Source organism: Anomalospiza imberbis, chromosome 21, assembly GCF_031753505.1.
Source record: "Anomalospiza imberbis isolate Cuckoo-Finch-1a 21T00152 chromosome 21, ASM3175350v1, whole genome shotgun sequence".
Taxonomy (NCBI): Eukaryota; Metazoa; Chordata; class Aves; order Passeriformes; family Viduidae; genus Anomalospiza; species Anomalospiza imberbis.
The window spans coordinates 67,928-91,473 of record NC_089701.1 but is presented as its reverse complement, the minus strand read 5'-3'; the positions used below and the strand labels follow the sequence as shown (position 1 = coordinate 91,473).

General features: G+C 37.2%; 1 protein-coding gene across 7 annotated transcripts in view; it reads left to right on the top strand.

Moving 5' to 3' along the window:
• The window catches only part of RALGPS1 (Ral GEF with PH domain and SH3 binding motif 1), a 78,073-nt gene extending 55,042 nt beyond the window's left edge, over positions 1 to 23,031 (top strand). For 5 of the 7 annotated variants that reach the window (XM_068210841.1, XM_068210844.1, XM_068210843.1 and 2 more), the window contains 10 exons: positions 1,173 to 1,240; positions 12,271 to 12,397; positions 12,945 to 13,096; positions 14,302 to 14,353; positions 14,628 to 14,708; positions 16,825 to 16,930; positions 17,984 to 18,076; positions 18,251 to 18,356; positions 19,748 to 19,839; positions 20,229 to 23,031. In XM_068210841.1, the coding sequence (XP_068066942.1) occupies positions 1,173 to 1,240; positions 12,271 to 12,397; positions 12,945 to 13,096; positions 14,302 to 14,353; positions 14,628 to 14,708; positions 16,825 to 16,930; positions 17,984 to 18,076; positions 18,251 to 18,356; positions 19,748 to 19,839; positions 20,229 to 20,258 (907 nt within the window). In that variant the 3' untranslated portion in view covers positions 20,259 to 23,031. Of the gene's footprint in view, positions 1 to 1,172; positions 1,241 to 12,270; positions 12,398 to 12,944; positions 13,097 to 14,301; positions 14,354 to 14,627; positions 14,709 to 16,824; positions 16,931 to 17,983; positions 18,077 to 18,250; positions 18,357 to 19,015; positions 19,174 to 19,747; positions 19,840 to 20,228 lie in introns of all 7 variants that reach the window. The other 2 variants (XR_011005543.1, XR_011005544.1) reach the window with 2 other exon arrangements.
• The last annotated feature ends 515 nt before the right edge of the window (positions 23,032 to 23,546 follow it).

Here is a 23,546-nt window from a genome sequence, read left to right as displayed (position 1 = left end):
AACTCTCTAGGAGAGTTATGTTACTGCTTCCTGGTCACAGAAATCAAGTTGACAGAAAGAAAAGTAGTCCGCAAGAGAACGATTCATTACCTACTTGAAGTACATTACTTTGTGTAGTTAAAAGAATCTAGTACTGTTAGAAGGACTGAAATTTGAAAACAAGGAATGGACTGTAGCTTTGTTAACTGACTTCACACTAAAACATAGTTGATAATGTTGGAATATTGTAGAGAAGGAACTGAAAGCTATTCCCAATAAATAGTAATAAGGAAAGTGATGGCTGAGCCATAGGTGATAGTTTGAAATGCTGTCATAGGTTTCTCCCTCCACCCCTTTGCATTTTTTTATCTGAAGTCAGAAAGCCTTTCCTTGGGGTGCACAGCAGGGTGCTGCAGCTAGAAACTTTCCAGCTTTTGTGTGTGTTCACTGCTGTACAATGACAGCAGTTATTTCCTTTGGATTTATGCCTATTCCATTAAAATTTACTTAACATTGTAGTTCTTCATGTAGACCTTTTTGTCAGACTGGTACAGAGCAAAGGACCCATTGAGGTCAAGTTAAGACTGCCTAAACTTGAGAAATGGCAGAAGTGATGTGCATTGGGAGGTTGAGATTTGTTGGAGTGCTGAGAGCACAAGAGTGAGTGAGCACATAATAAAACACATGGAGTGAGGCAGCGTGGCATATAATACTTTCTTCTAATTACCTTCTTTTAAGTGTTGGTCACTTTGTCCTATTAAGCTTCTTTTCTGTAAGTCGCAGTAATAAAATAGCTATTTCTGTGTGCACTTTTCGACATGATAACAGTAAATTTGCTTTCATGTTTAGAGGGAATAAAATGTTAGGTTTGTATCTAAATTACTAACTTTGTGAGGTTTTTTTTTCCCCCAAGGCGAAAGACTGGATAAAGTTACGTTTTTGAACTGAGAGGGAGGATTAAATAATGTTTTCTCTTTCACAGAATTTCCTCAGAGTTTCTTTCTTGGTTCTGACAGGTAGTGATTTACTTGAAAAAAATAATTGTTTTGTTACATCACAGAATAAATAACTACGCTTCCTAGAAGGTAAAATTCCTAGTTAGCACTGCCAAAATAATTACTTCTTCAATTTCTTTCAACTTTTATTGAGAATTTTTTTTTTTTGTTAATTTCTCTAAAAACTTGTTTTTCCAGATTATCTTTAAGAATTGAGCCAGGTAACAGCTCTCCTCGACTGGTTTCCTCCAAAGAAGATCTTGCAGGTATAAAACATCATTTCAAAATTTGAGTAAGGAAATAATTTTAATTACAGAAATCCTCTACTGAATTATATGGGAAAACCTGGAGGTACATCAGTAGCATGAGTCAACAAGAAAGATTGCTGACTTGTATAAAAGCAGTCCCAGTTCAAGGGATGTCACAGAATGTTTGCTAGTGTTGGAACAGGTGTCAGATTGTGTGATTTTTTTTACAAATGCTTGCGTTTTCATCATTATTTAATAAGTGAAGAAAAAAGAGCCCTCTTGCAGTACAAAAAAAACCCAATGCAATGAATAACACGGGAAATTCTTCCTTCGGGTTTCTGTGTGATCACAAACATTTGAGACAATTTCATTGTGGACAGAAGGAGGACAAAATATTTGTAGCAACAACAGCTTCTGGCAACATCTGAAAAACTAGAGTACCATCCATAAACTGACAAAAACTAATCTGCTGTTTATTGCTATGACCAGAGTAAACAAACATCAGGCTATGTGAAATGTACTTCCTACTATATGAATCATTATCTCAAAAGCTGTTCTGTTTTAATCTCTTGAACCTGAGTGGCCAATTTTCTGTCTCATTATGTTAAACCATGTGTGAATGTAAAAACCACAAGGAGTCCAGACCAGATCTGACATGCAGTTTTAATTGGCATTCAAAATGTCTTTTTTTCTCACCAATGAAAGGCAAAGTAAATGAGAGAAAGAAAAAAGAAGATGCTAAATATAAAATAAAGAAAAATCCCATGTGTTTTTCCTCTGCCTCCCTGCTCTTCATGTTGGCTGCTGTCAAATGACCAGTTGTTTGTAGGGAACCTCTTGTTTGTCCTTGTATTGTGATTGCTATTCCCAGAGTCAGATAAACATTTGACCTGGTTTTCAGTTTCTTTAGGAAGGTGCTTTTCCTTTCCCTGCTTAATGCTCAGCGTTTTTAATTGCTGCATAAAGGAGTAGTTCACAGGATATATTATTTTTTTCTATTAGATGAGTTCAGAAGTAGTTCGTAATGAGCACTTTCTTCATACAGAAATGCATTTGGAAGTTAACTTCCCCACAGGAGCCATCACAGTGTTGTTCTCTGAATCTGTGTCTGGAAAGGTGTTGATAAGTTACCAGGCTTCTGCTAAGCAGTGCCCACTGCATCAAGGCTATCTCTCCAAACCCAAGCCCCTGCCAAAAAGGCCAATAGGCTGGGGATGGACAAGAGGCTGGGAGGGTACATAGCCAGGACACCTGATTTGAGCTGCCCAAAGAGATATTCTATACCATATGACACACTCATCAATAAAATCTAAGAGAAAGGGGGGAGCAAGGCATTTATTATTAAAGTGTTTATCTTCCTAAGCATGTACTACAATGCTTGGGTTAGGCCATGGCTTCTTATTGCCCGCTGATGGGAAGTAGATGATAAATTTTTCTTTTGATTTCTTTTGCTTCTGCACACATTCATTGCTTTTTAAAATTAATTTGCCTTTATCTCAGCCCACAAAGGTTTTTTATCGTATTTTCTTCACCTTGTCCTGTGAAGAATGGGGAGTACTGACAGCCCATGAAAGTCAACCCATCACATCATGCCACATTTTCTTTTGCTTTTGTGAGGATTTGGTTTTTCATACTAAAGACTTGAAACGAAGTCATTGCCTCTGATTTGATTACATCTTTCTTACATATGTAAAGCAGACAAGTAAGCTCTTTTTATTTTCTGGCTTTTACTTTGTATTACTCACATCTACATGCTCAACTCTTGAACTTTGATGTTAGCACTTCATTTGTATGATTATGGAATATAATTTCAGTCGTAGCAGCATGGCATGTGATCATTGCCAGTACTCTGTAAGTCGTAATCAAGGGCGGAGACCTTATTAGAACTCTAAGGGAAGGCAATTAAAAATACAGTTTGAAAGTTGGAAATGAGAACTTGGAACTTGTTTGATCTAGGCAAGGAATACATCATGATACTGCAGTGAGCTCAGCTGGAGTCCACAAAAAATAATTGGGACGATGTTCAGTAGTACCTAATTCATTGACTATGTGATCCTATAGTATCTGGTGGTATTAGGAGAGGGTGAATTTGCAGTGCCCTTAAGTGCTCTGTAAGGTTGCTTTACTCAGAATGAGAATTAATGTGATGACTAGACACCAAGTGCTGAGTCATTCCTATTGCTCCATTCTTCTGTTAGTTTCCATTTCCTTCGAAAGCTTGATCCTTTTGTGGACTGCTGTATTTATTTCTTGCTCAGCTAGAGAGTTCTCACTTACTGCCAGTTAGACAATGAATGCCATCAGCATTTTGTAACACCCACGGGAATTTTTTTGTGAGCTGCACCTGTGAGGCTGTAAAAATGCTACTAAATGGAATACACTACATTTTTCTGAAAATAAATTTTACTGAAAACTTTATTCCTGGAGAAGGTTTATTAAGTAAGTTAGCATGAATTCAAATTGAAATCTAACTAAGCATGAAGGCAATAATTGATTGTTTATTTCACAACATTAATAAATAGGAGTATTGCCATATGTTAGTTTTGAATCATTCTGAACAAAAATACTCAAATACCAATAATGAGATATTTGAATATGGAGAATTAAAACACACTTACAGGTATTGCTGTCATTTTATTTCAATTCAAGTTATACCTTGAAATGAATTCCACTTTGGACATTGTATGCCAGAAATAAGTCCTTTGCAGGTGGTAAGCTACAATGATAATAGATGATCTCAAAATACTTTGGGCCGTAGTTTAATGTTCCAGTTGATAGTTTAAGGCATGGGAGTCTGATAATAGTGATTTAAATGAAAGGTTCTTAGCCCATAAGGCCAGTCATCAGTTCCATTGTCTCGATAGTACAGAGGTTAATACATTACTAATAGCAATAAGTCTAGTTGAGTTTTGCCTGTGACATGCTGCCTCCTTAGAGATCAGCATGTGTTTCCAGAGACACAAAAAAGTTCAATGTCATTGGTAATATTGGTAATTCCAAGTCCTACAATGGGATTAAGTGCAGGGAATACTGTCATCTTAGTATTCTAAAATATAATTGCATGTGTTGATGATGGAAATGGATTTTACTTGCCAGCACTGTGAATTGATCTTCTACCCAGTTTTCTCTCTTTCAAAAAAATAGTAAGTTTACTGTAGCCAGAGACATTGTGGGTTTCTTTTTTTCCCCTTGAAATATCTTTATGAGTGTGAGGCTCAATAAAAACAGTCAAGTCCTGCAGCATTTCTGTTTGCAAAGTGCTGGAGAAAACCATGTGTCCATTTTCCACTTCTTTTGCCAACTCGTTTTCCAGTAAATTCAAACAGGAGGTAGGCATCTGATTAAAGTGACTGTCTCACAACAAGCTATGTTTTGTATATTAGTGGCTAAGAGGGTCTCATTTAATTACCAAATGCATATATAATTGTGAATAGTTCTTTCACAGGAAGATTTAATGTCTTCCATAACACTGCAGAGATTCTTGTCCCTCGCAAGTAGCATTTAAGAAGGAGCTTTAAGCAGTTTAGTTGAATGCTTTTGGGAACTGTGTGATTCACACAACTTCCTTGGCAGCAACTTAAGTCTGTTCATTCTGCCTTGCTGTGGTTTGAGAGAGAGAGAGAGAGAATGTAGCTGGAGAGCTTATAGTATGCTAACTGTTCACAGTTTCTAGTTGAATTAGCTGTAAAAGACATCTCTGTTCCTCAGTGTTAGCTGAAAGGTGCTTGTCATTTATGGTATGTTGTTTTGGAAGGTACAACTCAATAAATTTTCCCAGAACAAAGGAAAAGATTTAATGCAATATATGGTAAATGTAAGCCTTCTAAGCAACTGAAGTGCCTTAGAATTTGCACACCACATGTAGCTCAGTCGAGAAATGTTCTGTTATGCTCACTCTTTCTCATCATGTTATTTGGAAAAGTTCAGGGTGCACTGCTAAGCAGAACATACAAAGTGGTTACTCATTCTCTGGAATATAGTATATTTACTCTGTCCTGAAAAACAATATAAAAAGTTAAAATAATGGTAAAATAATTGCCACATCCAGAAAATTGTATCTAATACTAAGTGACTCAAAGACTGGTCTTAAAGATCGTGTGATTTTTAATGAACTCCTTCATTAAGATTAACACCTAGCATTAAATTTTTGCAACAGCCAGGCCTCTGCTGTGGGTAGCCCTTACTTTGGAGGATTTGTTATGCAGTAGTCAGGGATGGACGCTCACCCCTCCTTTTTTTTTTTTCTTTTTTCTTCTTTTTTTCTTTTTTTTTTCTTTTTGTTTTTTCCCCATAGTAGGTCTTGGTGTAATTCTTGAGGGGAAAATAATTAGACCAGAGGTTTTCTATTACCGTCTTATCGGGAATGTGGAATAATTAATCTGAAACAGGTATATTCTCTTCTTTGTTACTGGGGTAAAATTCAGCCCATGTTGCCAAGTCCATTCAGCTTTGAGAGCTAGCACATAACAAGCTTAGAGTATATATTTTAATTAATTAGAAGAGGTCAGTTATTGGATGTAGAGTATGTGATATATAGGAGTTGAAAATCTAGAAACAGAAGGAAGAAAGATTGGTGAAAGTTTGCATGTTTGTAACCCTCTGAACTAACTATACTACATTAGTGATATCTCTACAGCAGTTACAGCATTTTATAATAAAAAACCCCCACACCGTCATTTTCCATGTAAACACTGAGTTTGACATTTAGTTTTGCCATTTGTTTTACTGGTTGCTTTGGCAACTAATAAATAGTTTGTGCTAAGTGCTTTAGCAGCCAGTCATTCTGTGGAAATGAGGATTGTCTAATCCTTGTGCAAGTTCTTGGTCATTGCTTCATGTGCACCATGTCTGCTTTTCTTGCACAGGACTTAGGGTAGAAATGGAAGAACTAAGTTTTCTTCACATAAATTTACAGACTGTCCAGAAAACTTTACTCTTTGGTTTACATTCTCTTCCTCTATGATATTTTCCTGAGAAATTTCTACAACTCACTGGAGTATTTTTGAAACAAATCAATACCAGACAAATCTGTGGATTCACATGTTATCAACCACTAAATCCAGCTGGAATTAGTGTCCGGTGGGTTTTTTCTTAACATACCAAAGACTAAAAAAAATTGTAGAAGAATATTCTGTCAAAACAAATATGAATTTTCCATGGAGAGAATGATTGTGCTTAGTTTTTAACTTCCTCGCTTTCTATTACTTTCTGTGACTTCCTTACCAAACAAGTCTAATGTCCTAGTTCACTGATGCTTATTTTAACTACCAAGCTATTATCCTGAGGAATGTTACAAATATAGACCAGCCAGAGCACAAAGGGCTTTTCTACCTTGTTTTTTGGAGGTTTAGTTGGTTTTGGTCTTTTGTTTTTGACTCTTTTTTCACAGCAGTCACCTGAAACAGTTTCTGTTAAAAGTTGGGCTTTTTTTTTTGATTCATTGGTTACTTTAGTTTCCCTACAGCTATGCTCTCACAATGGCTATGTCTTCATTGACAATCTTGATGTCACCCAAGCCCATATACTGCCTTGTAGATCCAACTGCAAAAACTTCAGCATTTTTGATGAAGTGTAATTCTGGGGTTTGCACATTCCACTGGTGCAGAATAGGTAACAGAAATGCTGACAATTAGTCATTCCATAAAAGTGACATTTAAATTGAAAGTATCACTTCTATACAGGAAGCATTTGAAGGAAATACACTCAAGTGTGCTTACTGTGCAATCAGAAGTACGTGTGTGTGTGAGTGAGTGTGTGTGTCACAGCTTTTGGGGAGCTTTGAGAAGCATGGGGAAGAGCAGTCAAGAACACAGATTCTTGTTTTTAGTTTGCTCTTGTCTGAGAAACAGCCATAACATGCATGTCTCTTACATGTTGTATGCACTAGTAGCCTTTTGTTGAATTGTAAAGCAATAATCTGAAAATTAAAACTGCTCTTTTACAATAGCTGTCATTCTAGATGTAATTTTGTTCTGTCATTCTTGATTCTGTGCACAAAATTAATCTAAAGTTATTTATTGTGTGTTTTGTAATTAGGTCTTTCTCTTTGAAAGTTTTAATTATCACATACTGGTTACAATGGAAACAGAGTAGTAAAAATTTACAGTGAAGATTTAACTAGCGAGTCTGTGGCTTGGAATGTCTTTATTTTTTAGAAACAGAGCTGGTGAATTTTACTTCTTAACTGCTCACCAAAAATTAGTGAATAGTTGAGAGTGTTCTACTTTCCTGAAAAATCACTCAGTTCTTCATCATATAATATGCAACTCATTTTCAGTTTTTAGTTTGCATATCTAGTACTGGTTTATTGATAGCTCTTTAGTGGAGAAAAATTGTGAACTGTAACTCCCTCACCCTGCTGGTTTTTTTAAAAGCTCTGGAGACTGTAAATGTTCACATGTTTTACTGAAGGATTGCAAAAGTAACATTCATTTATAACATTTGAAGGATTATTCATGGAAAAATTATGCAAAGGAAAAAACAGTGAGATCCTTTGGGATATGTGTAAACTTTTCCAAATGTTCTTGCCACAGATCTCTGAACAGCACTCGACTTGCTCTGATGAAGTTGTCTCACGTTCCCTAATGCAAACACATTTTTAATAACATTTTAATATTTTTATACATCATTCCTGTGCATGTCAGCATAATCTTGAAAATGATGCTGAGAAATAATGAAAACCAAACTAACCCTTGTTCATGCCAGCTGACTGGAAAATCCTGCTAAGAGTGCTTTGTCTCCATGAAAGGCAAAATAACAGAATAGCAATCATGGTAACAGTATGCACTAGGAGTGGAGCCAGAAGAGTAAAGACAAGAGTTAGCAGTAGCAGATGACTTCACTTATTGGAAAAAAGGGGCAAAATAGCTCAATCCCAAATGAATTTATTTAAGTATTGGAATTTTGTTATCAGCAGTATCAGGCATAACTTCCCCAGCTAATTGCTCAGCAGTCTGGTATGTCCATAAACATCCCTTGGTCTATGCAGTTGTCAGTATCTCACTGCTTACCCTCTTTGGCATCCTTCTTGACATGGACTCTCTTTGTCTCTTACTCCTTTACAGAAATGAGGTCATCTGCCCTATGCCCCATAACTCATGCTGACACTCATTGCACCCCAGATTTCTTGCTGAACTAAGTGTAGCCAGCTGAGGAGAACTCTATAAACTTCACCATTCTTCTTCATAGACATTTGGCAGCAGAGCAGATACAAAGACTATATAAAGGTGTTAAAGTTCAGATTCTTATTACCTTAGCACTGGGCTAACAGAGCTAAACTGTATGGATTTCCTTCTCTTGCCTTGGAGATGAGGAGGATGCAGAACTGCATTGAAAATGGTCAGTCCAGCCATAATAATACCAGCACAGATGATATTTCTGTTTTCATCTGATCCCACAAAGCATTCTATTTTCTGCCATCAGGATCTTCACTGAAGACACCTAACTCGGAATTTGAATAAGTCACAGAATCACAGCATAGCTGGAAGAGACCAGAGTGGGTCATCTAGTCCAAGCTTCTGGCTCAAGTAGGGTCAACCTACGGCACATGGCACAGGACTGTGTCAGATGGCACTGGAATACCTCCAGTGAAGGAAGCTCCACAACCTCTCTCTAGGCAGCCTGTTCCAGTGGTCTGTCAACTTAGGTCCATTTCCTTCTTTGACAGGAGTGATGCAAGCAATTGTGCTTGCCTTATGTAACAGCAAGGAAGCCAAGCTGGACTGTTGTCTTAAGTTGTAAGACTCTCACACCTATTTCCACAAAATCTGTCACCCTTGACACGTCACACCTTAATTTAAGCCTGGCAGTATTTTTATGTGAACTGAAATTTTATTCCCTAATATTATTTTTATATTATTGATAATATTCCCTTGTATTATATTATAATCTGAGATGTGGAGTCCTTTTAGACATGCTACGTAATTTGTTTCAGGGGGAGGGTGGCAGTTAATCAAACTTTTTCTGTTCTGAAGCTGTCCAGGTAATAAAAGCTCTTACTTAAATCAAGCAATTATCATCTTTATAATGATCAATCTTTAGACAGTTTCATTTTGCAATTGTATTACAGTAAATTTCAGTCCATGCTCCCTAAAGAGAGGGAGAAAAAAAGGGAGTGTAGAGTGAAAAGTCTCAAACTATTATTTATCTTAATATCTCTTACTCTTTGTAGGTTTTTATAGTAACATTTGAACCTACCTGGAGTCAAATCCAGCCAGCTTTGATTTTGTAATAACTTGATTGTGTCAGCACTGGACTTGTTATTTTGCTGTTCCTTCTGACAAAGTAATTTTGATGCAGTCTCATGCTTTTGTTTTGTTGCATATCAGTGTTTTGGAACAAAATTAATCAAACTGCTTTCAGGTCTCTGATTCTCCACTGTGAGAAACTTAACCTTTAAACTATTATGTGTTACAAAATTAACAGTTATTTCTACACGTGGCACAATGTCTTTGTGAAAAAGCACTGCACTATACTGATAATCCTCTAGGGCTATGCCTTAAGATTGCTACTCTTTTACAGGCTGTGGTTTCAGTAACTTGTTAAAAATAATACTTCATTAGCATTCAGTGAACTTAAAAGAACCTAATGTCATCCATTTGAAAAAAACTTAATGTAAATCAAGATTGAGAACTGGCATCAGAAACTCCTGAATGACACAGCAGGAAGCAATATAAAAATGAACAAATCCTGCAGCCAAATTAAGGGACAAGCCCCAGAGTGGGCACATTAACACTGAAGTTTATGCTGAGTTTCAGATTAAACTCTTGCTGATAAATGCTCATAATTTTCAGGGGAATTCTCTTTTAGCTGCCACTGTCTTTATCCTGGGTTTCAGTTCCAATATTTTTAGGCTTCTTAGCAAGTAATAAATACCTCAATAGTCCTAAGTATTTTCCTGTTCACAAGTTGAAAAGTATCTGATGGAAAGGCACTACAAAGAAAGCATGTAGAGCAAACTCCTTTTTTGGGAACCTAGTCCATCAGAAGAACTGGAGGTTTTCAAACTAAAGAACTTGTAATAATTTCTGAAACTTCTGAAGGCATTTGTTTTGTCTCTGCATAAATTTTAATTTGTAATGAAAATCCATAGTAAAAGACTTTAGTGAAATGCATATTCTTGCTACTAATGTAGCAGATAAGATTTTTCAGACCTCATGGTAAATTCTGAATCCATACAGTTTTTACAATAAACTAGGCAACACGTAATTGCATTCATAATCATACTTTTTCTGTCCTAATTTGTGCTTCACCTCCATGGCAGAAATGGAAGATTAACTGCTTTGGTTTTAGGGAAGAAGCTTCCAGTGTTACAGCCCAAATGCAACAAAATTTTAGTTGTATGTGCAGCAAGAATGTTGTACTGGGCCCTCTCCAACATCCCAGATGTGCATCTCTAGGTGAATCTCTGGATGAAGTAATGTCTGAAAGTGCATTTTTAAAAACTGCATGTGGCCATTAGGTATAAGACCTTCTCTGAAGCTGCATATGCCAGTGACTGATGCTATGACTGCTGTGTTTCACAAATTTGCAGCTGTGTGATGGTAGCAATGACGGGCAGGCAAAAATGCTGTCCTGATGGTATATATGAATGAGGAAGAAAACGTGCTTAAAAACTGTTTTGTCTTTGTTCTCCTACTAAATTGATGGTCTGATGAATCATACTACTGAAGGTTCCTCTAACAAACTTGTCCCTCCTCTCTGTATTGCTAAAAGAATTTATAAAATTATATGTCTTTTTGCTTGTCTTGGGACTCCCTTCATTATTAATTAAGCAGCATAATTTCCTGCTCCTTGCAGGGCTACATAAAACTAAATTATATCACTAAGAGTGTTGTGATATAACCAGACTCACCTTGTACTCTGACAGGCTTGGTGCCATGACCAGTTCCCTGGGAAGTCTTGTCTCTCAGAACCATTTCTGTTAAAAGTTCATGTTCGCATCCTGTTGTCAAACTGTGCCATGGAATGCTGGTGTTTTGGATTGGTTTTGAGGGGTTTTTTTTTCTGTTTCAGTTTATTACTCATTTGATGCCAGACACTTTTGTAAGGATTCTGATGATGATTGTACATGGCTTTTCACATCACAAAGTTTCTTCTTGTGTCAACTTCTTAATGGGTGGGTTCTGGTAAGAGTCCAGAAGCTGACTAAGCTGAGGTTGAAGCTGACTAAACTGAGGTTGCTGGATCCTCCAAGAAGTAATTTTTGTAATGTAGAGGAAAGTCTGTTCTGCTAGTACCTGGACTGTCCCAAGGAGAAAGATATGGGGCAGATGGTGACTTTCATGACCACTGTTCCCACTTTCATCACAAGCACCAATGCCATAACTAAGTGTTGAAAAGTGAAATCTCAACTGTTTGCTGTGAAGCCAAGAAGAGCCTGGCATTTACTGAGGATGATGATAGTCCGTGTTTTCCACTGTATTGCAAAGGTCAATGCTTGCCTTTTGTGAACAGCGTCAAGGAGCTGGAACAAAACCAGTTTGTCCATGTTTTCTGTGAGGCCTCATAAAATCTGTAAATTGAGAGAAAGAATGATTGCAGTGAGACATCTCTAGAGCTCATAGATGTTTGAGAAGTAATGCATCTGTCTGTCCATTAGGTGTATGAAAAGTCCTTGGTTTTTCTTACTCAAGCTGTGAGTCAGTATGAGCAGATTGTTTACAGTTTATTCAAAACAAAGTTGAGAACAAAATTCAAAACACGTGTGAACATTCCTGTTCACACCTGAAGTACAAACCGACTTTATGGCTCTGCATATTACACTTTGGCACAATCCAGCTGTTGTCAGGATGCCGAGAGTTTTTGTAGTTCATTGTTAAAAGTATGAGCAAAACTATTTTAAAAATTACTCCAGGGTGTTCAAGATTATGGAAATGAATTTATAACAAAAATTGATGGTTTAACCTTAATGGGCAAGAAACAGTGCTTCAGAAATTGTGCCTTTTGGTTATCTGTAAAAATTAATTTTAATCAGTTCCTAAACACACCAGCCATTGAAATTTCTGGGATTTGCATCAGTCCAGTGTTAAATAATCTCTGTCTTTTAGGTCCGTCTGACATGTCAGTAATTATGAAATTCAGCAGGAGACCCACATGTCCTGATGCCTCAGTAGCAGCAAGTCTACCTACACCTCCTGTACCAAGGCACCGGAAGAGTCACAGCCTAGGAAACAAGTGCGTAATCCCAGCTATCTCACGCTCAGGCAGTTACATGTGTCACAAAAAATTAAGATAGCAGCAAAGAACATGCTAGTATTTGTCCTTTCCATTTCTTGTATTGCAAGAGTGTTTCAGGCTCTACTATGTAGTCTCTAGGTTTTCTCTTGACACTTTTGTTATTTTTGCTGACTATTCTCTGCTAGTGCCAGGCACTGGCAATACTTGAAAGCTGCTTATCCACTTCGGTCTGTGGATTCCTGGTGTGTCTCCTTTTTCTGGGTTTCTGCTTTTGCTGCCATCGAGGATGTTCAGGTTTTGTATGGAGGAGTTAAAACGTTTACAACTTCCCAGCTGCAGAAATTTAATAATTGTTACTGACAAGTGAAATCTGAAACTCATTTTGGTAGTAAAGGAGCATAGGTACAGTACATGGTAGCCTATAATTGTCTGCTCCTTAATAACCTGCTGATGAGGCGGAGGCTGAGTGAAAATAATGTGAGCCAAGGGTTGCTGTTAGATGACATAAGAGGGGTTTCATTTTTTCTCTTCTTCCATGTTCCAGTATGATGTGTCAGTTGAGCGTCGTGGAGAGCAAAAGCGCCACCTTCCCGACGGAGCGGCCACGGCACCTGCTGGACGACAGTGTCCTGGAGTGCCACAGCCCGGCGCGGGGCCACACGCCCGGCACGCGCCTGGCCAACGGCCTCTCCATAGGTACCCTCTGCTGGGCAGTGACACCCCGCTTCTGTCCCCAGAGCGCTGCCGACTCACAGATAGCTGCAAGCAGAGAATTAGGAAGAACATTAGCTCCCTTGCAAAGACTGATTGTTTTCATTGATGAAAGTAAATCAGAGCTACTACCTGGTCAATGTTACATCAGCTTTCCTCAATTATCCACTGATGCTTTTGGTAAAAGTGGCATGAAGGAAGATTGGTTTTGTAGATGCTCGGTGTGTGACACAAAGTGTTTGTCAGCTTTTACGAGGGGGAAAGTGGATATATATTTTAAAATCTACCTTTACACAAAGAAAGCTTTCATTTTAACTATATGTTTTAGAAGATGAGAGAATTGTTTGGCAATACTCTCTAAGACTTACAAAGAAACGTAAAATGAACACATTATGGTATTATAATTAATAAAGCAATTATTATAATATCAAAAAAGTGATCAAGAATCTGTGTTCTAAGCAAGAGAAAGCCACCTTTTAAGAGACTTGGGCAATTTCTAGAATAAGAAATTGACTGTGAAAGATAGCACATTACTTGGCCAAGAGTTAGACACTGAGATGATCTGTGCACTTCTGAAAATACAGGAACAGCTCACTGTGTTAAAACTGAGCATTAGAAGATCAGTCCTGGGCAAATTAAAACTGTGAGCTAAATAGTTGTGCCGGAAAAGGAGGGCCAAATGGGTGATGGGCTTGAAGGAGAGATAGGAACTTTAGCTGTGAATACCATCATATATATATATTTTAATAACTCCTAGCAGCAACGTACAGCTGACATATCCTCTATTAGAGGTGTGTTTGCTTCTTGAAAATAAAATGTGATACCATATCTAATAACTTCAATTGACTTACGGATATTGTGGTAGAAATATTGTCTTAAAAAGGAGCTGGATTTTATGTACCTGAAGTGCTCAGCTTCTGAAGTAAAAGCATGATGAAAATTAAAGTAATGGTATTAAAACACAGCAATAACATGAGTTAAGAGTGAGATACTATAAATGGAGAGGCTCATGTAAGCCTCTTCCAACTAAAGATTTTACCATGAACTCTAAACACTTCTTCAAAACATGATTTGAGTAAGCGGTGTCCATGGTACTATACAAAAGAGTATTCTGGTGATCCACATACATTGGCTTTGTATTTTCCCATGGGTGGTTTTCTTACTCCTTCTCTGTACTACTCTCTTTCTAGATAGCAGTGAAAGCTCAGAATTTAGTGAGGAGCTGCCGTCAGGGCTTGAAAGGTGAGTTAGTCTTCATGTACACTCACTGAGCACTCTACAGACTTAGCTAAGAAATTCACAAATGATCCCTAACATAGGTAAGCTCTAAATCAATAGTTATTTTTATCAAATTATTGATTAGTTAGGGAAAAAATGGCAAACATTTTGAAATAAAGCACCGTAAAGGTATTGGACCTGAAAAGATTGGAACCTATCTCTGTCATGTTTACCAAACCCTAACTGTTGAAGTCTCAAACTAGAATATCCCTCATCAGATATTTGCATTCACAAACAGGGGTCGTTTATATGCCACACTGGGGCCTAACTGGAGGGTACCAATCCGGAATTCTCCTCGGAGTCGAAGCTGTGTCTACAGGTACAGTTCAGGGTCTGCCTCTTTCATTGTATGGTGCTAAACTTCACTTTGGGTCTTTACGCTTTCCCAGTGTAATGTATTTTGTGTCCAAATAGCCTTGTATGACCATAACAATTTACAAAGTCTCCCCTCCTGCTTGTAAGAACTCCTCTTAATGGTAAAGCAGGGTTATGGCCCATTCAGATGAAATTCAGTTTAACTATTGATTTAACTAATGATATCTGGCTTCCATTTTGCAGAAAACTAGGCTTTACTTAGGGTTTTATGAAACATTTATGGAAGCAGTTTGTCATGAAAGCCATCTTTGACTCTCTTACAAGTGATGATGTTAGAGGGATACCTTCTTGACCCTTTTCCAGAATCTATTTCCTGATTTACCAGACAGCTGTCGATAATATCTGTCCGTGTCTGTGGTGTGTTGATTTTGTTCAGTAAAAGGGTATGACCTTGGACCTCAAGTAAGAGAGGGAACATCCACAAGCCAAATGTAGCCGGTGCTCGCAATGTTGCTAGTCACTAAGGAATGGACTTTCTAGAAGTAGGTAATCCATTTACAGACCTAAGACAGATGATACTGAAATTTTGATATCGTTTGAGGGATAAAAATAATTCCTTGCATGTATACCTGACTTGAACCTGATAGATTCTGTGATGCTGTGAAATGAAGACATGTTTGAACAGTTAAGAAAATAGGGCCCTGAATCAGTATTCTGCAAATACTGTGATTTAGTTGCAGTTTAAATCCAGTAAGATTTTATTTTGTTTAAATTAGTTTGCTTCAGCCATTGTAGAAGTATTGATATAATGTATAAATTACACCTGCCTTACTTGTGCCAGTAACATCTGACAACAGTACAAGTTAGAGGTTAGACAAAAATGAAAATGCATACTTTATAAATTCATAAAGAAATACATTTTGGAACAGTATTTCAGCTATTGCAGCTGCTCCTGGAAAATACTTTCTTAACATGACCATGGTAGACCTGTTTCAAAAACATACAAAAGCTAGAAATATAAAATGTACAAAGATTAAAACGTGAAAAGCCTATTAAATCCACAAAGAGTTACTCCCTAAAATATGTTTCTTACATTTATCCATCGTCAAGTAATTCTAATGCTTGTGGTCATTCTGCCTTTTCTGAAACCTTCTACTACCTCTGTCAAATATAAAATTGGCAAGAATGCACATTAGCAGAGACCAGGCAGGTGCATGCAATGGAAGAAGATGCACCTGGCAGTTGGAAGGGCTGTCCTTCCCTGGACATTGTTGTGCACAGCACTTGGCACCAGCATGAGTTCAGATTCATTTGTAGACAGAAATGTGTTCCTTTCACAACTGCGAGGTAGATCCTACATGTCCTTTTCCTTGTATTCACTATTAGACATGATTTAGTTGGCGCTGATAAACCCTGTTGGTCCACAGAAGAACATCAGGGTTGTGATCACGTGGCAATGAAGAGACCTTAGCAGCAGATAACCTACCAATCAACACTTGGTTGTGGCATTATTAATGGCTGTTTGCTTTTCTAACTTTGTTTATACTTGGGTTCTGTGATCTGTATCTCTTTCTCACTTTATATGTGGGAAGCTTTATGTTCATCCTGGAAAAGGAAAAACTATACTATTCTCTGTAAATAAATAATTGAACTTATTTTTAATAATTATTAATAATTATTTAATTTATTTTTTAATATAATTTTCCCAATTCTTTTCCAATTAGGCAAGATATTTTCATTTAATTTAAAATAACATTTGTGCGAGCTCTTATAAAAAAGAGCTCTTGTAAAATTGTAAGTAAAAAGTTCCAGAAACTCAGGTAATTTCTGTAATTTACCAGAATAAAAAAAAATTTGCCTGTTTTCACTTTGACTTTGGGTTTCAGTATTTATTCTGTTTTATTTTTTCATGACTAAGCCCCCAGAATAGAACCTTTTTGAAAGATCTTCATCCTATTTGATAGCTAGGTTAGGAAAACACATATTCTAGAGTCACATTTCAGATTATACAATATACGTAAAGCAGTGCAGGATGAATATATTTAGAGCTAAATTATATTGCTCACTTATCATCCTTATTTGTCTGCTCAAATACATAGAGGAATGCTTTGTCTCTCCAGCCCAACAGGTGCATGCAGCTGCACAGCAGGTAGTTCCACAGGAGTCATTACCATGGAAGGGCCTTTAAGAAGAAAAACACTGCTCAAAGAAGGCAAGAAACCTACTGTAAGTTGATTCTAATTATAATTATTCCTATGGTCCTAATTCATTACTGGCTGGTTTAATTTTCAGGATTATATTAAACCTGCAGCTTGATACCACAGGAAACAATGGTTTTATCAAGTGTAATTTTCTGATCAAAGTTATAACCAGGTTACAACAAGGTTGTAACCTTTGTGTGTCATTTGATATACAGCAGTTTGCAAGTCATGTTTCTAGCTGTGCCAGCAGAGCAGGAGTGAAGCAGTTGTATAACCAGCAAGCAGTATTGTGAGGGCAGAAATAAATCTTGCAGCACTGCCTGATGACCCAGAGCATCCTGATACTTTCCAGCTAAATAACCCTGACAAAGGCAGATATTGCAAGATGGACAACGTCTGCATTACATTTCTGTGAAAAGAAGTAGATTAATATCTATTAATGAGCTTGTAGATTACAGAACTTGCAGTGGCACTCATCAAAGACTGAAGAGGGAGATCTTCAATACAGAATTTTCCAGGGAGGGTACAAATTCAATTGAACATATTTCTACAATATATTTTGGTGCTTTTGAGATATCGCATTAAAATGGAAAGGCTGCAGGGCAGCCATCCATAGCACCAAAGTCATGGCAATTCATATTTAACCTGAATTCATAGGTTTCACATGGTTCTAGTCCTATGCATTTGGTAACTTCTTTGTTTTCTGTAGAGTTGGTTGATGCATTTCGCATGCAACCCAGTTCAGTTCAGGGCTAAAAGATTTGAAGAATTGCAGAGTTGTCAACTCAATAATTTTTTAAGAATCATAATCTGAGGTCTGTACAGCAGAAGGCTGCACACTATTCTTCTCTAAACAATCAGTACTGATACTTTCATGAGATACCCAGCAAAGAAGAATTGTATTCACAGCCAGCCATCAAGCTTTAGGTGGCTGGGTTGATTTACACCAGGAGACATGCTTTATCTCCATTTCTTGCTTCTGAAATTAACTTTGGTAGCACATGGACTTGCCTGTGAATAAATTTTTGAAATGTCAGAGATACTAAGTTTTTTCTAATTTTTTTCCTTTTTCATTCAGCTCTCCTCATGGACTAGATACTGGGTCATGCTCTCAGGATCAACTCTTCTGTACTTCGGAGCAAAAGCCTTAAGAGGCACTGAAAGAAAACATGTGAGCTTTAAATTTATTCTAAAACCAAAAGTTGAATACTCATAAGTAGATCTGGAAGGGCATCCAAAGTGTACTTTCTGTTCCAGGCTAAGCCGTATTTCTGCACAACTTCTACAGTCAAAAATTAATCTCTGCTACAGTCTCAGCTATGACTGACTTGTCTGTCTTTTCCAGTATAAATCTACACCTGGGAAAAAGGTCTCCATTGTAGGCTGGATGGTGGCACTGCCTGATGACCCAGAGCATCCTGACATTTTCCAGCTAAATAACCCTGACAAAGGTAGATATTGCAAGATGGACAACGTCTGCATTACATTTCTGTGACAGGAAGTAGATTAATATTTTTTAATGAGCTTGTAGATTACAGAACTTGCAGTGGCACTCATAAAAGACTGAAGAGGGAGATCTTCAATACAGAATTTTCCAGGGAAGCTGCAAATTAAATGGAACATATTTCTCCAGTATGCTGTGGTGCTTCTGTGCTGCCTGCAGAGAGATTCCTTTCTTTTGACAGTTACTGTAATTTTTGCAGAAATTCCTCAGCTAATATGAGATTGCCATGAGATCCATGTATCTCCATACATTGATCTCCACGTCTTTGAATAGCTTCCTTAAAATCAGTCAGTATCAAATCTTGACTTACACTGAGACCAATTAAAATATCAAACCATTTACTAAAATAAGTCTGCTAAGTAATTATTACTTTTCAATAATTAATTTTGCAGTGCCATAACTTATTTCCCTTGATTAAACTTGAAAAACTTCAAAAGATAAGAAAACTCCTGGAGTTATTTTGCACTTTGAGTGGCTGCTTACAGGTTCTTGAGGCTTTCTTCAGTTTCCATGTTTTCAGCTTTGGTGCTGGATATGGAGTCCCATCTACTCTGTAAAGTGCATCATCTGGGTGTTAACTAAAATGCACAAAATATTTGATTGCAGGAAACAATTTGCAGTAGGACATTGAAGAAAACTAAGTTTACAAATATGAAAAACTTTATCAGAAGCCTTGATGAGAAGAAAGCCAGGATTAAATTAGATCTGACCTGCGGCGTATGAAGTCCCCAGTTGTGGTATAACCAGAAACATTTATTAAAAGTGTATATAGCTTTTATAATATTTTCACTATCAGAATAGAATATCACATGCCTGGATAGCCAATACTGTAACTGTTCATGCATCTGCTAACCAATAATATAAGGGATCACATTCCTAGTATTCATGTCAGCCTTTTTTCTTTAAATCAAGTGCTTGTATAACAGTTTTTTCTGCCAGCTACTGAGGTTCTGCTGCCTGTTACATTTTAGAAACTTTGTTACATCTCTCCTTACTTGACTAAATAGTTCTTGTTCTTAACCAAGTGGGCTTTGTTCTCTTATCACTAAACGTTGTTTTCTTGCCGCACACCAACCTACCTGGTCTTTTCTGTGGCTGTAATTCAGCATTTCTGCCTATGAGGCCACATATGTTCTCATACTTGCTTCACCCAAGAATTGCTGGGTAACATGCCTCTCATGGGCTCTGTTACATTAGCAGCATCATGTTTGAGCATTTGAGGTGCATATTAATTTAAGAGTTTACTTCAGGACTTTGGCTTCTGCACAGAAATCAGAGTCCTTTGAAATTACATGTCTGTCTGCGAATTCTGAGTCTTGCATTTTCTTATTTTTGTAGGCAATGTTTACAAGTTTCAGACTGGTTCAAGGTTTCATGCAATATTATGGCATAAACATCTGGATGACGCATGCAAAAGCAACAAGCCTCAGGTAAGGTTGTGAAAACTATTTCTACCCGCTTTTTCCTATTTTCCAGAAAATCCTTACTAGAAAAGTTACCTCTTTCAATCTGTGTGCACACACACTCCTGTGAGGACGCACATAATTCCTCATTCTGTACATTGATCCATTTTTTCAATAGGAGAAAGAAAGATTATTTAAAATTAGAGAATTCCCATCAAATCAGGTTTTGTGCAGGTCTAGCTCTTGGTTTGGTTACCTTAAGAGCATATAACCTCTGCTCTCAGTTGCTTCATCTCTTCTTTAGAAAAGGGACTGTCCTATGGAAAATGAAAGCCACCATACTAGGATGGACTCAATGATCTTAGAGATCTTTCCCAAATGTAATGAATCTATGAGTAATTTACAATCTCTTCCAGGTACCTGCTAATCTAATGTCATTCGAATAATTTCCTCTCCTACCTGGTGTGACTTCAAGTGCCAAACTGAAGAAACAGGTTATTGTTCTCTAAGGAGGAAGAGGAGAATTGTTTTCCTGGCATGAGCCAGCCACAGATATTTCAGCACTTTCCTATGTAACTTGAAAGTGAATCTGACACAGCTTTTAAAAGCAGAAAGTGAATGTTATCCCTAGGACCAGATAAAGTCTCATGCACTGAATGAAAGCAGACAAGTTAGATGGACAGAAGATTAACCCTGACTCCTGCAGGATTCTAGAGCCCTCAGCTGTTTGTGGTCAGAGACTGCATGAACTGATATTTGGCCGCAAACTGAGCACTATATCTTCTGCCTGTTCTTTTTCAAATGGTTCTTTTTATTGTTAAGCTGCTTTGTGTGACTGAAGAATATTTGGCCCATGTTGGGTTTCAATTCTTTCTAATGCACAGAATGATTGACAGTGTTAACTTGCTCCAAAGTGTCAATTAGAATAGAAAATTGTGGAACATTTTTATAATCTAAGTGCACTGAGTTGCTTGGCAATGTGGCTGCCTCAAATTTTTTATCAAAACTCTGGACAATATGCTGTTCATATTTGAGCTATTTGGGGAAAATGTATTTTGGCACAGGACAGTTGGTTTTCTTTTTCATTCAGTTATTTTGCTCAGGAATACACTGGTCATAGATTTAAGGTTGTTTGTGTTGTGCAGAAGTCTGTCTTTCATTCTTTTACCAGTGGCATAGTTGCTTATAAATTTGGTGTTTTGGTTCAGTCTGAATGTTGTTAATTTCAAATCCTTTAGCATGGGGAAGCAGGTAATCAGGTGTTATGTATCACATGGTCCTGGCTCCTCAGAATAACTCCATATCACTGTTTCTGTTCTGTCCTTCTGTGGATGACTTTTGGCTCCATTCAATTCCAGTATGTGTTGTGACTTCAGGACATTAGTACTGGTAGATGGTACTGCTATTATAAAATCATGGTCGCAGTGAAAGACTGTCTAACAGTGGAGCAAGTACAAAGAAGTCTCCACATCAATATCCAGAGGATAAATGAACAAACAAAAGAAGTGTAACTGGGCCTTCTCCTCCGAAGGAACTCTCTCTGTGCTGTATTCCTGCTGTACCCTGCCACTCCTGCAGTCAGAATCGTTTTCTGTTCATATGTTAAATTCATCACTTTTTCTTTTTGAAACTCTTTTGCCATATAGCATCATTATTCAGACTTCATCAATCACCAGAAAACCTCTTCTGACTTTCCTAAGATTGTGTAGAAGAGAAATTGGCAAGTCAGCCTCTAACTTACAAACCAGGAACACCGTGAAAGTCAGTTTAAGTGAACAGAACCTCTACTAGAACAAGCTCCCTGGCATTAGCAGTATGTATTGTGTGGACTTCCATGATTTTCTACATTTTAATTTTGAAACTTCTCTAACAACAAGGAGAAAAAACCATCTGTATTGTTAAATGTAGGTCAAAAGTAAATTTATTGTTCATTTAAGAGTTTATGTTACAATCCTGAAAGCCTAATACATACCAAGTTTTCAAGAAAAACACTGAGAACTGCATTTAGATCCTGGGACATGGGAAAGTGTATGTAAAGTTGACAGAATTTATTTGATAACTGAGGAACTGTGTGAGAAAAGTGGTAATTAAAAATATATTTATATTGTTTTTCTCTTTCTTTGTTAACGTAAGACAACTTTGAACTAGGAAAAACATGGTTATCTGCAAGGGCAGAGCATCAAATGCCTTTAGAGATGCCTTTTGAATGTGATAACATCCTGTCAGCAGTAAATGACTTCAGGCTGTTAGGCTATGATATAGTCTGAACTATTCTGCACCTGTGGATTTTTGTGATTAATCATCAATGAAATTAAACATCTTTTCTGTATAGCACAATTGTGAAATTGCTGCAGAGTAGTGAGAAATTCGGATTGATGGCAGTGAAAGAATAATGACAGCAGTGAAAGAATACTAGTAAAACATCTTAAACCAATTTTAAATTAGTCTTTAGTATTAAACAGTTCGTAGCTGCTGATTGGAGGTGTTATGATGCCATTTACCTGGTACCTGCTATTAGCAGGTACTTCTATGGTTAATTGAAAGCTGCTATTGAAATACAATAGGTTGCCTATCACTATTGATTGTTAGAGCATTTTCACAAAAAATATCACAAACCATACAAGTTTTCCTCCATCAAAGAGAACAACTACAATAGTTATGTAAAAGTAAACATTGTCATAATTACCATTTTCAGAATTGTGAAGATATAATAACTATAGGTAATATTATTAGTTTATTAAATGTACAATTTTTATGTAATTCAGTGCCAAAATGCATGTTTTTCCAAATAGCACTAAAATGAGGCAAAGAAACTAGTTTTCAAAATGAGACTGACTTGTCACACTATAATGTTAATCAATTTCAACATTTTGGTTTGTTTTGTGTGGAAACTGTTGCACTATTCTTGGCTGTGTTTTCCAGCAGTCCACTGCATGCCATTTGTGTAAAGGATTCTTTCTATAATTCTTGTGAACTGCCTCACCTGTAAGAACTCTGGTGTTGGAATCTAGGTTTTTGGCAAAGTATTTTGTTACCTCAGTCTTGTATCGAGTTGCTGCATTTTTCAGTTTGTTACATTGATAATAATGATTGTTTTGCTAATTAAATACTTTAATGTGAAAAAAAGTTTGTTTACTACAACAGTAATAGCATTTGGTTGTAAGTTTAAAAATGTGCAGGGTACGTATGCTGTTGACAATAAAATATTCTGAAAAAGAAGAGTAGAGGTACAGAAGGAATGTTTTAGCTCAAAGGCAGCATGCATGTTTTATTTGTGAATGAATGGTAATATAATTGAACAGATTTTATAGAGCACAGTGTCTAGCCATAAATACAACAGAATCAACATTTCTAGGATAAAATTGAAAAAGCCTCCAAATTTGCAACTTTTTCAAGTGAGATTTGGAAAGTCCAAAGAAGTAGAGACAAACGTAAATTTCTTTGCACTTCAAATTTAACTCAGCAGGTTTGCGGGTTTGACATCAAACTGAGTGATGTAGTTGCCACACCTGAAGACTGGGGCCTGGACAAGCTTGATGAGTGGCTCGGGCTGACACAATTCTAATGAAAAGATCAAGAGAAACTCTGCTGAGAAGGACTTGGGAGTGCTGGTGTATGAGAGGCTGGACATGTCCTGGCCATGTGTGCTGGCAGCTCAGAAGTCAGCATGTCCTGGGCTGCATCAAAAGCAGTGTGGGCAGCAGGTGACAGAGGTGATTCTGCCCCTCCACGCA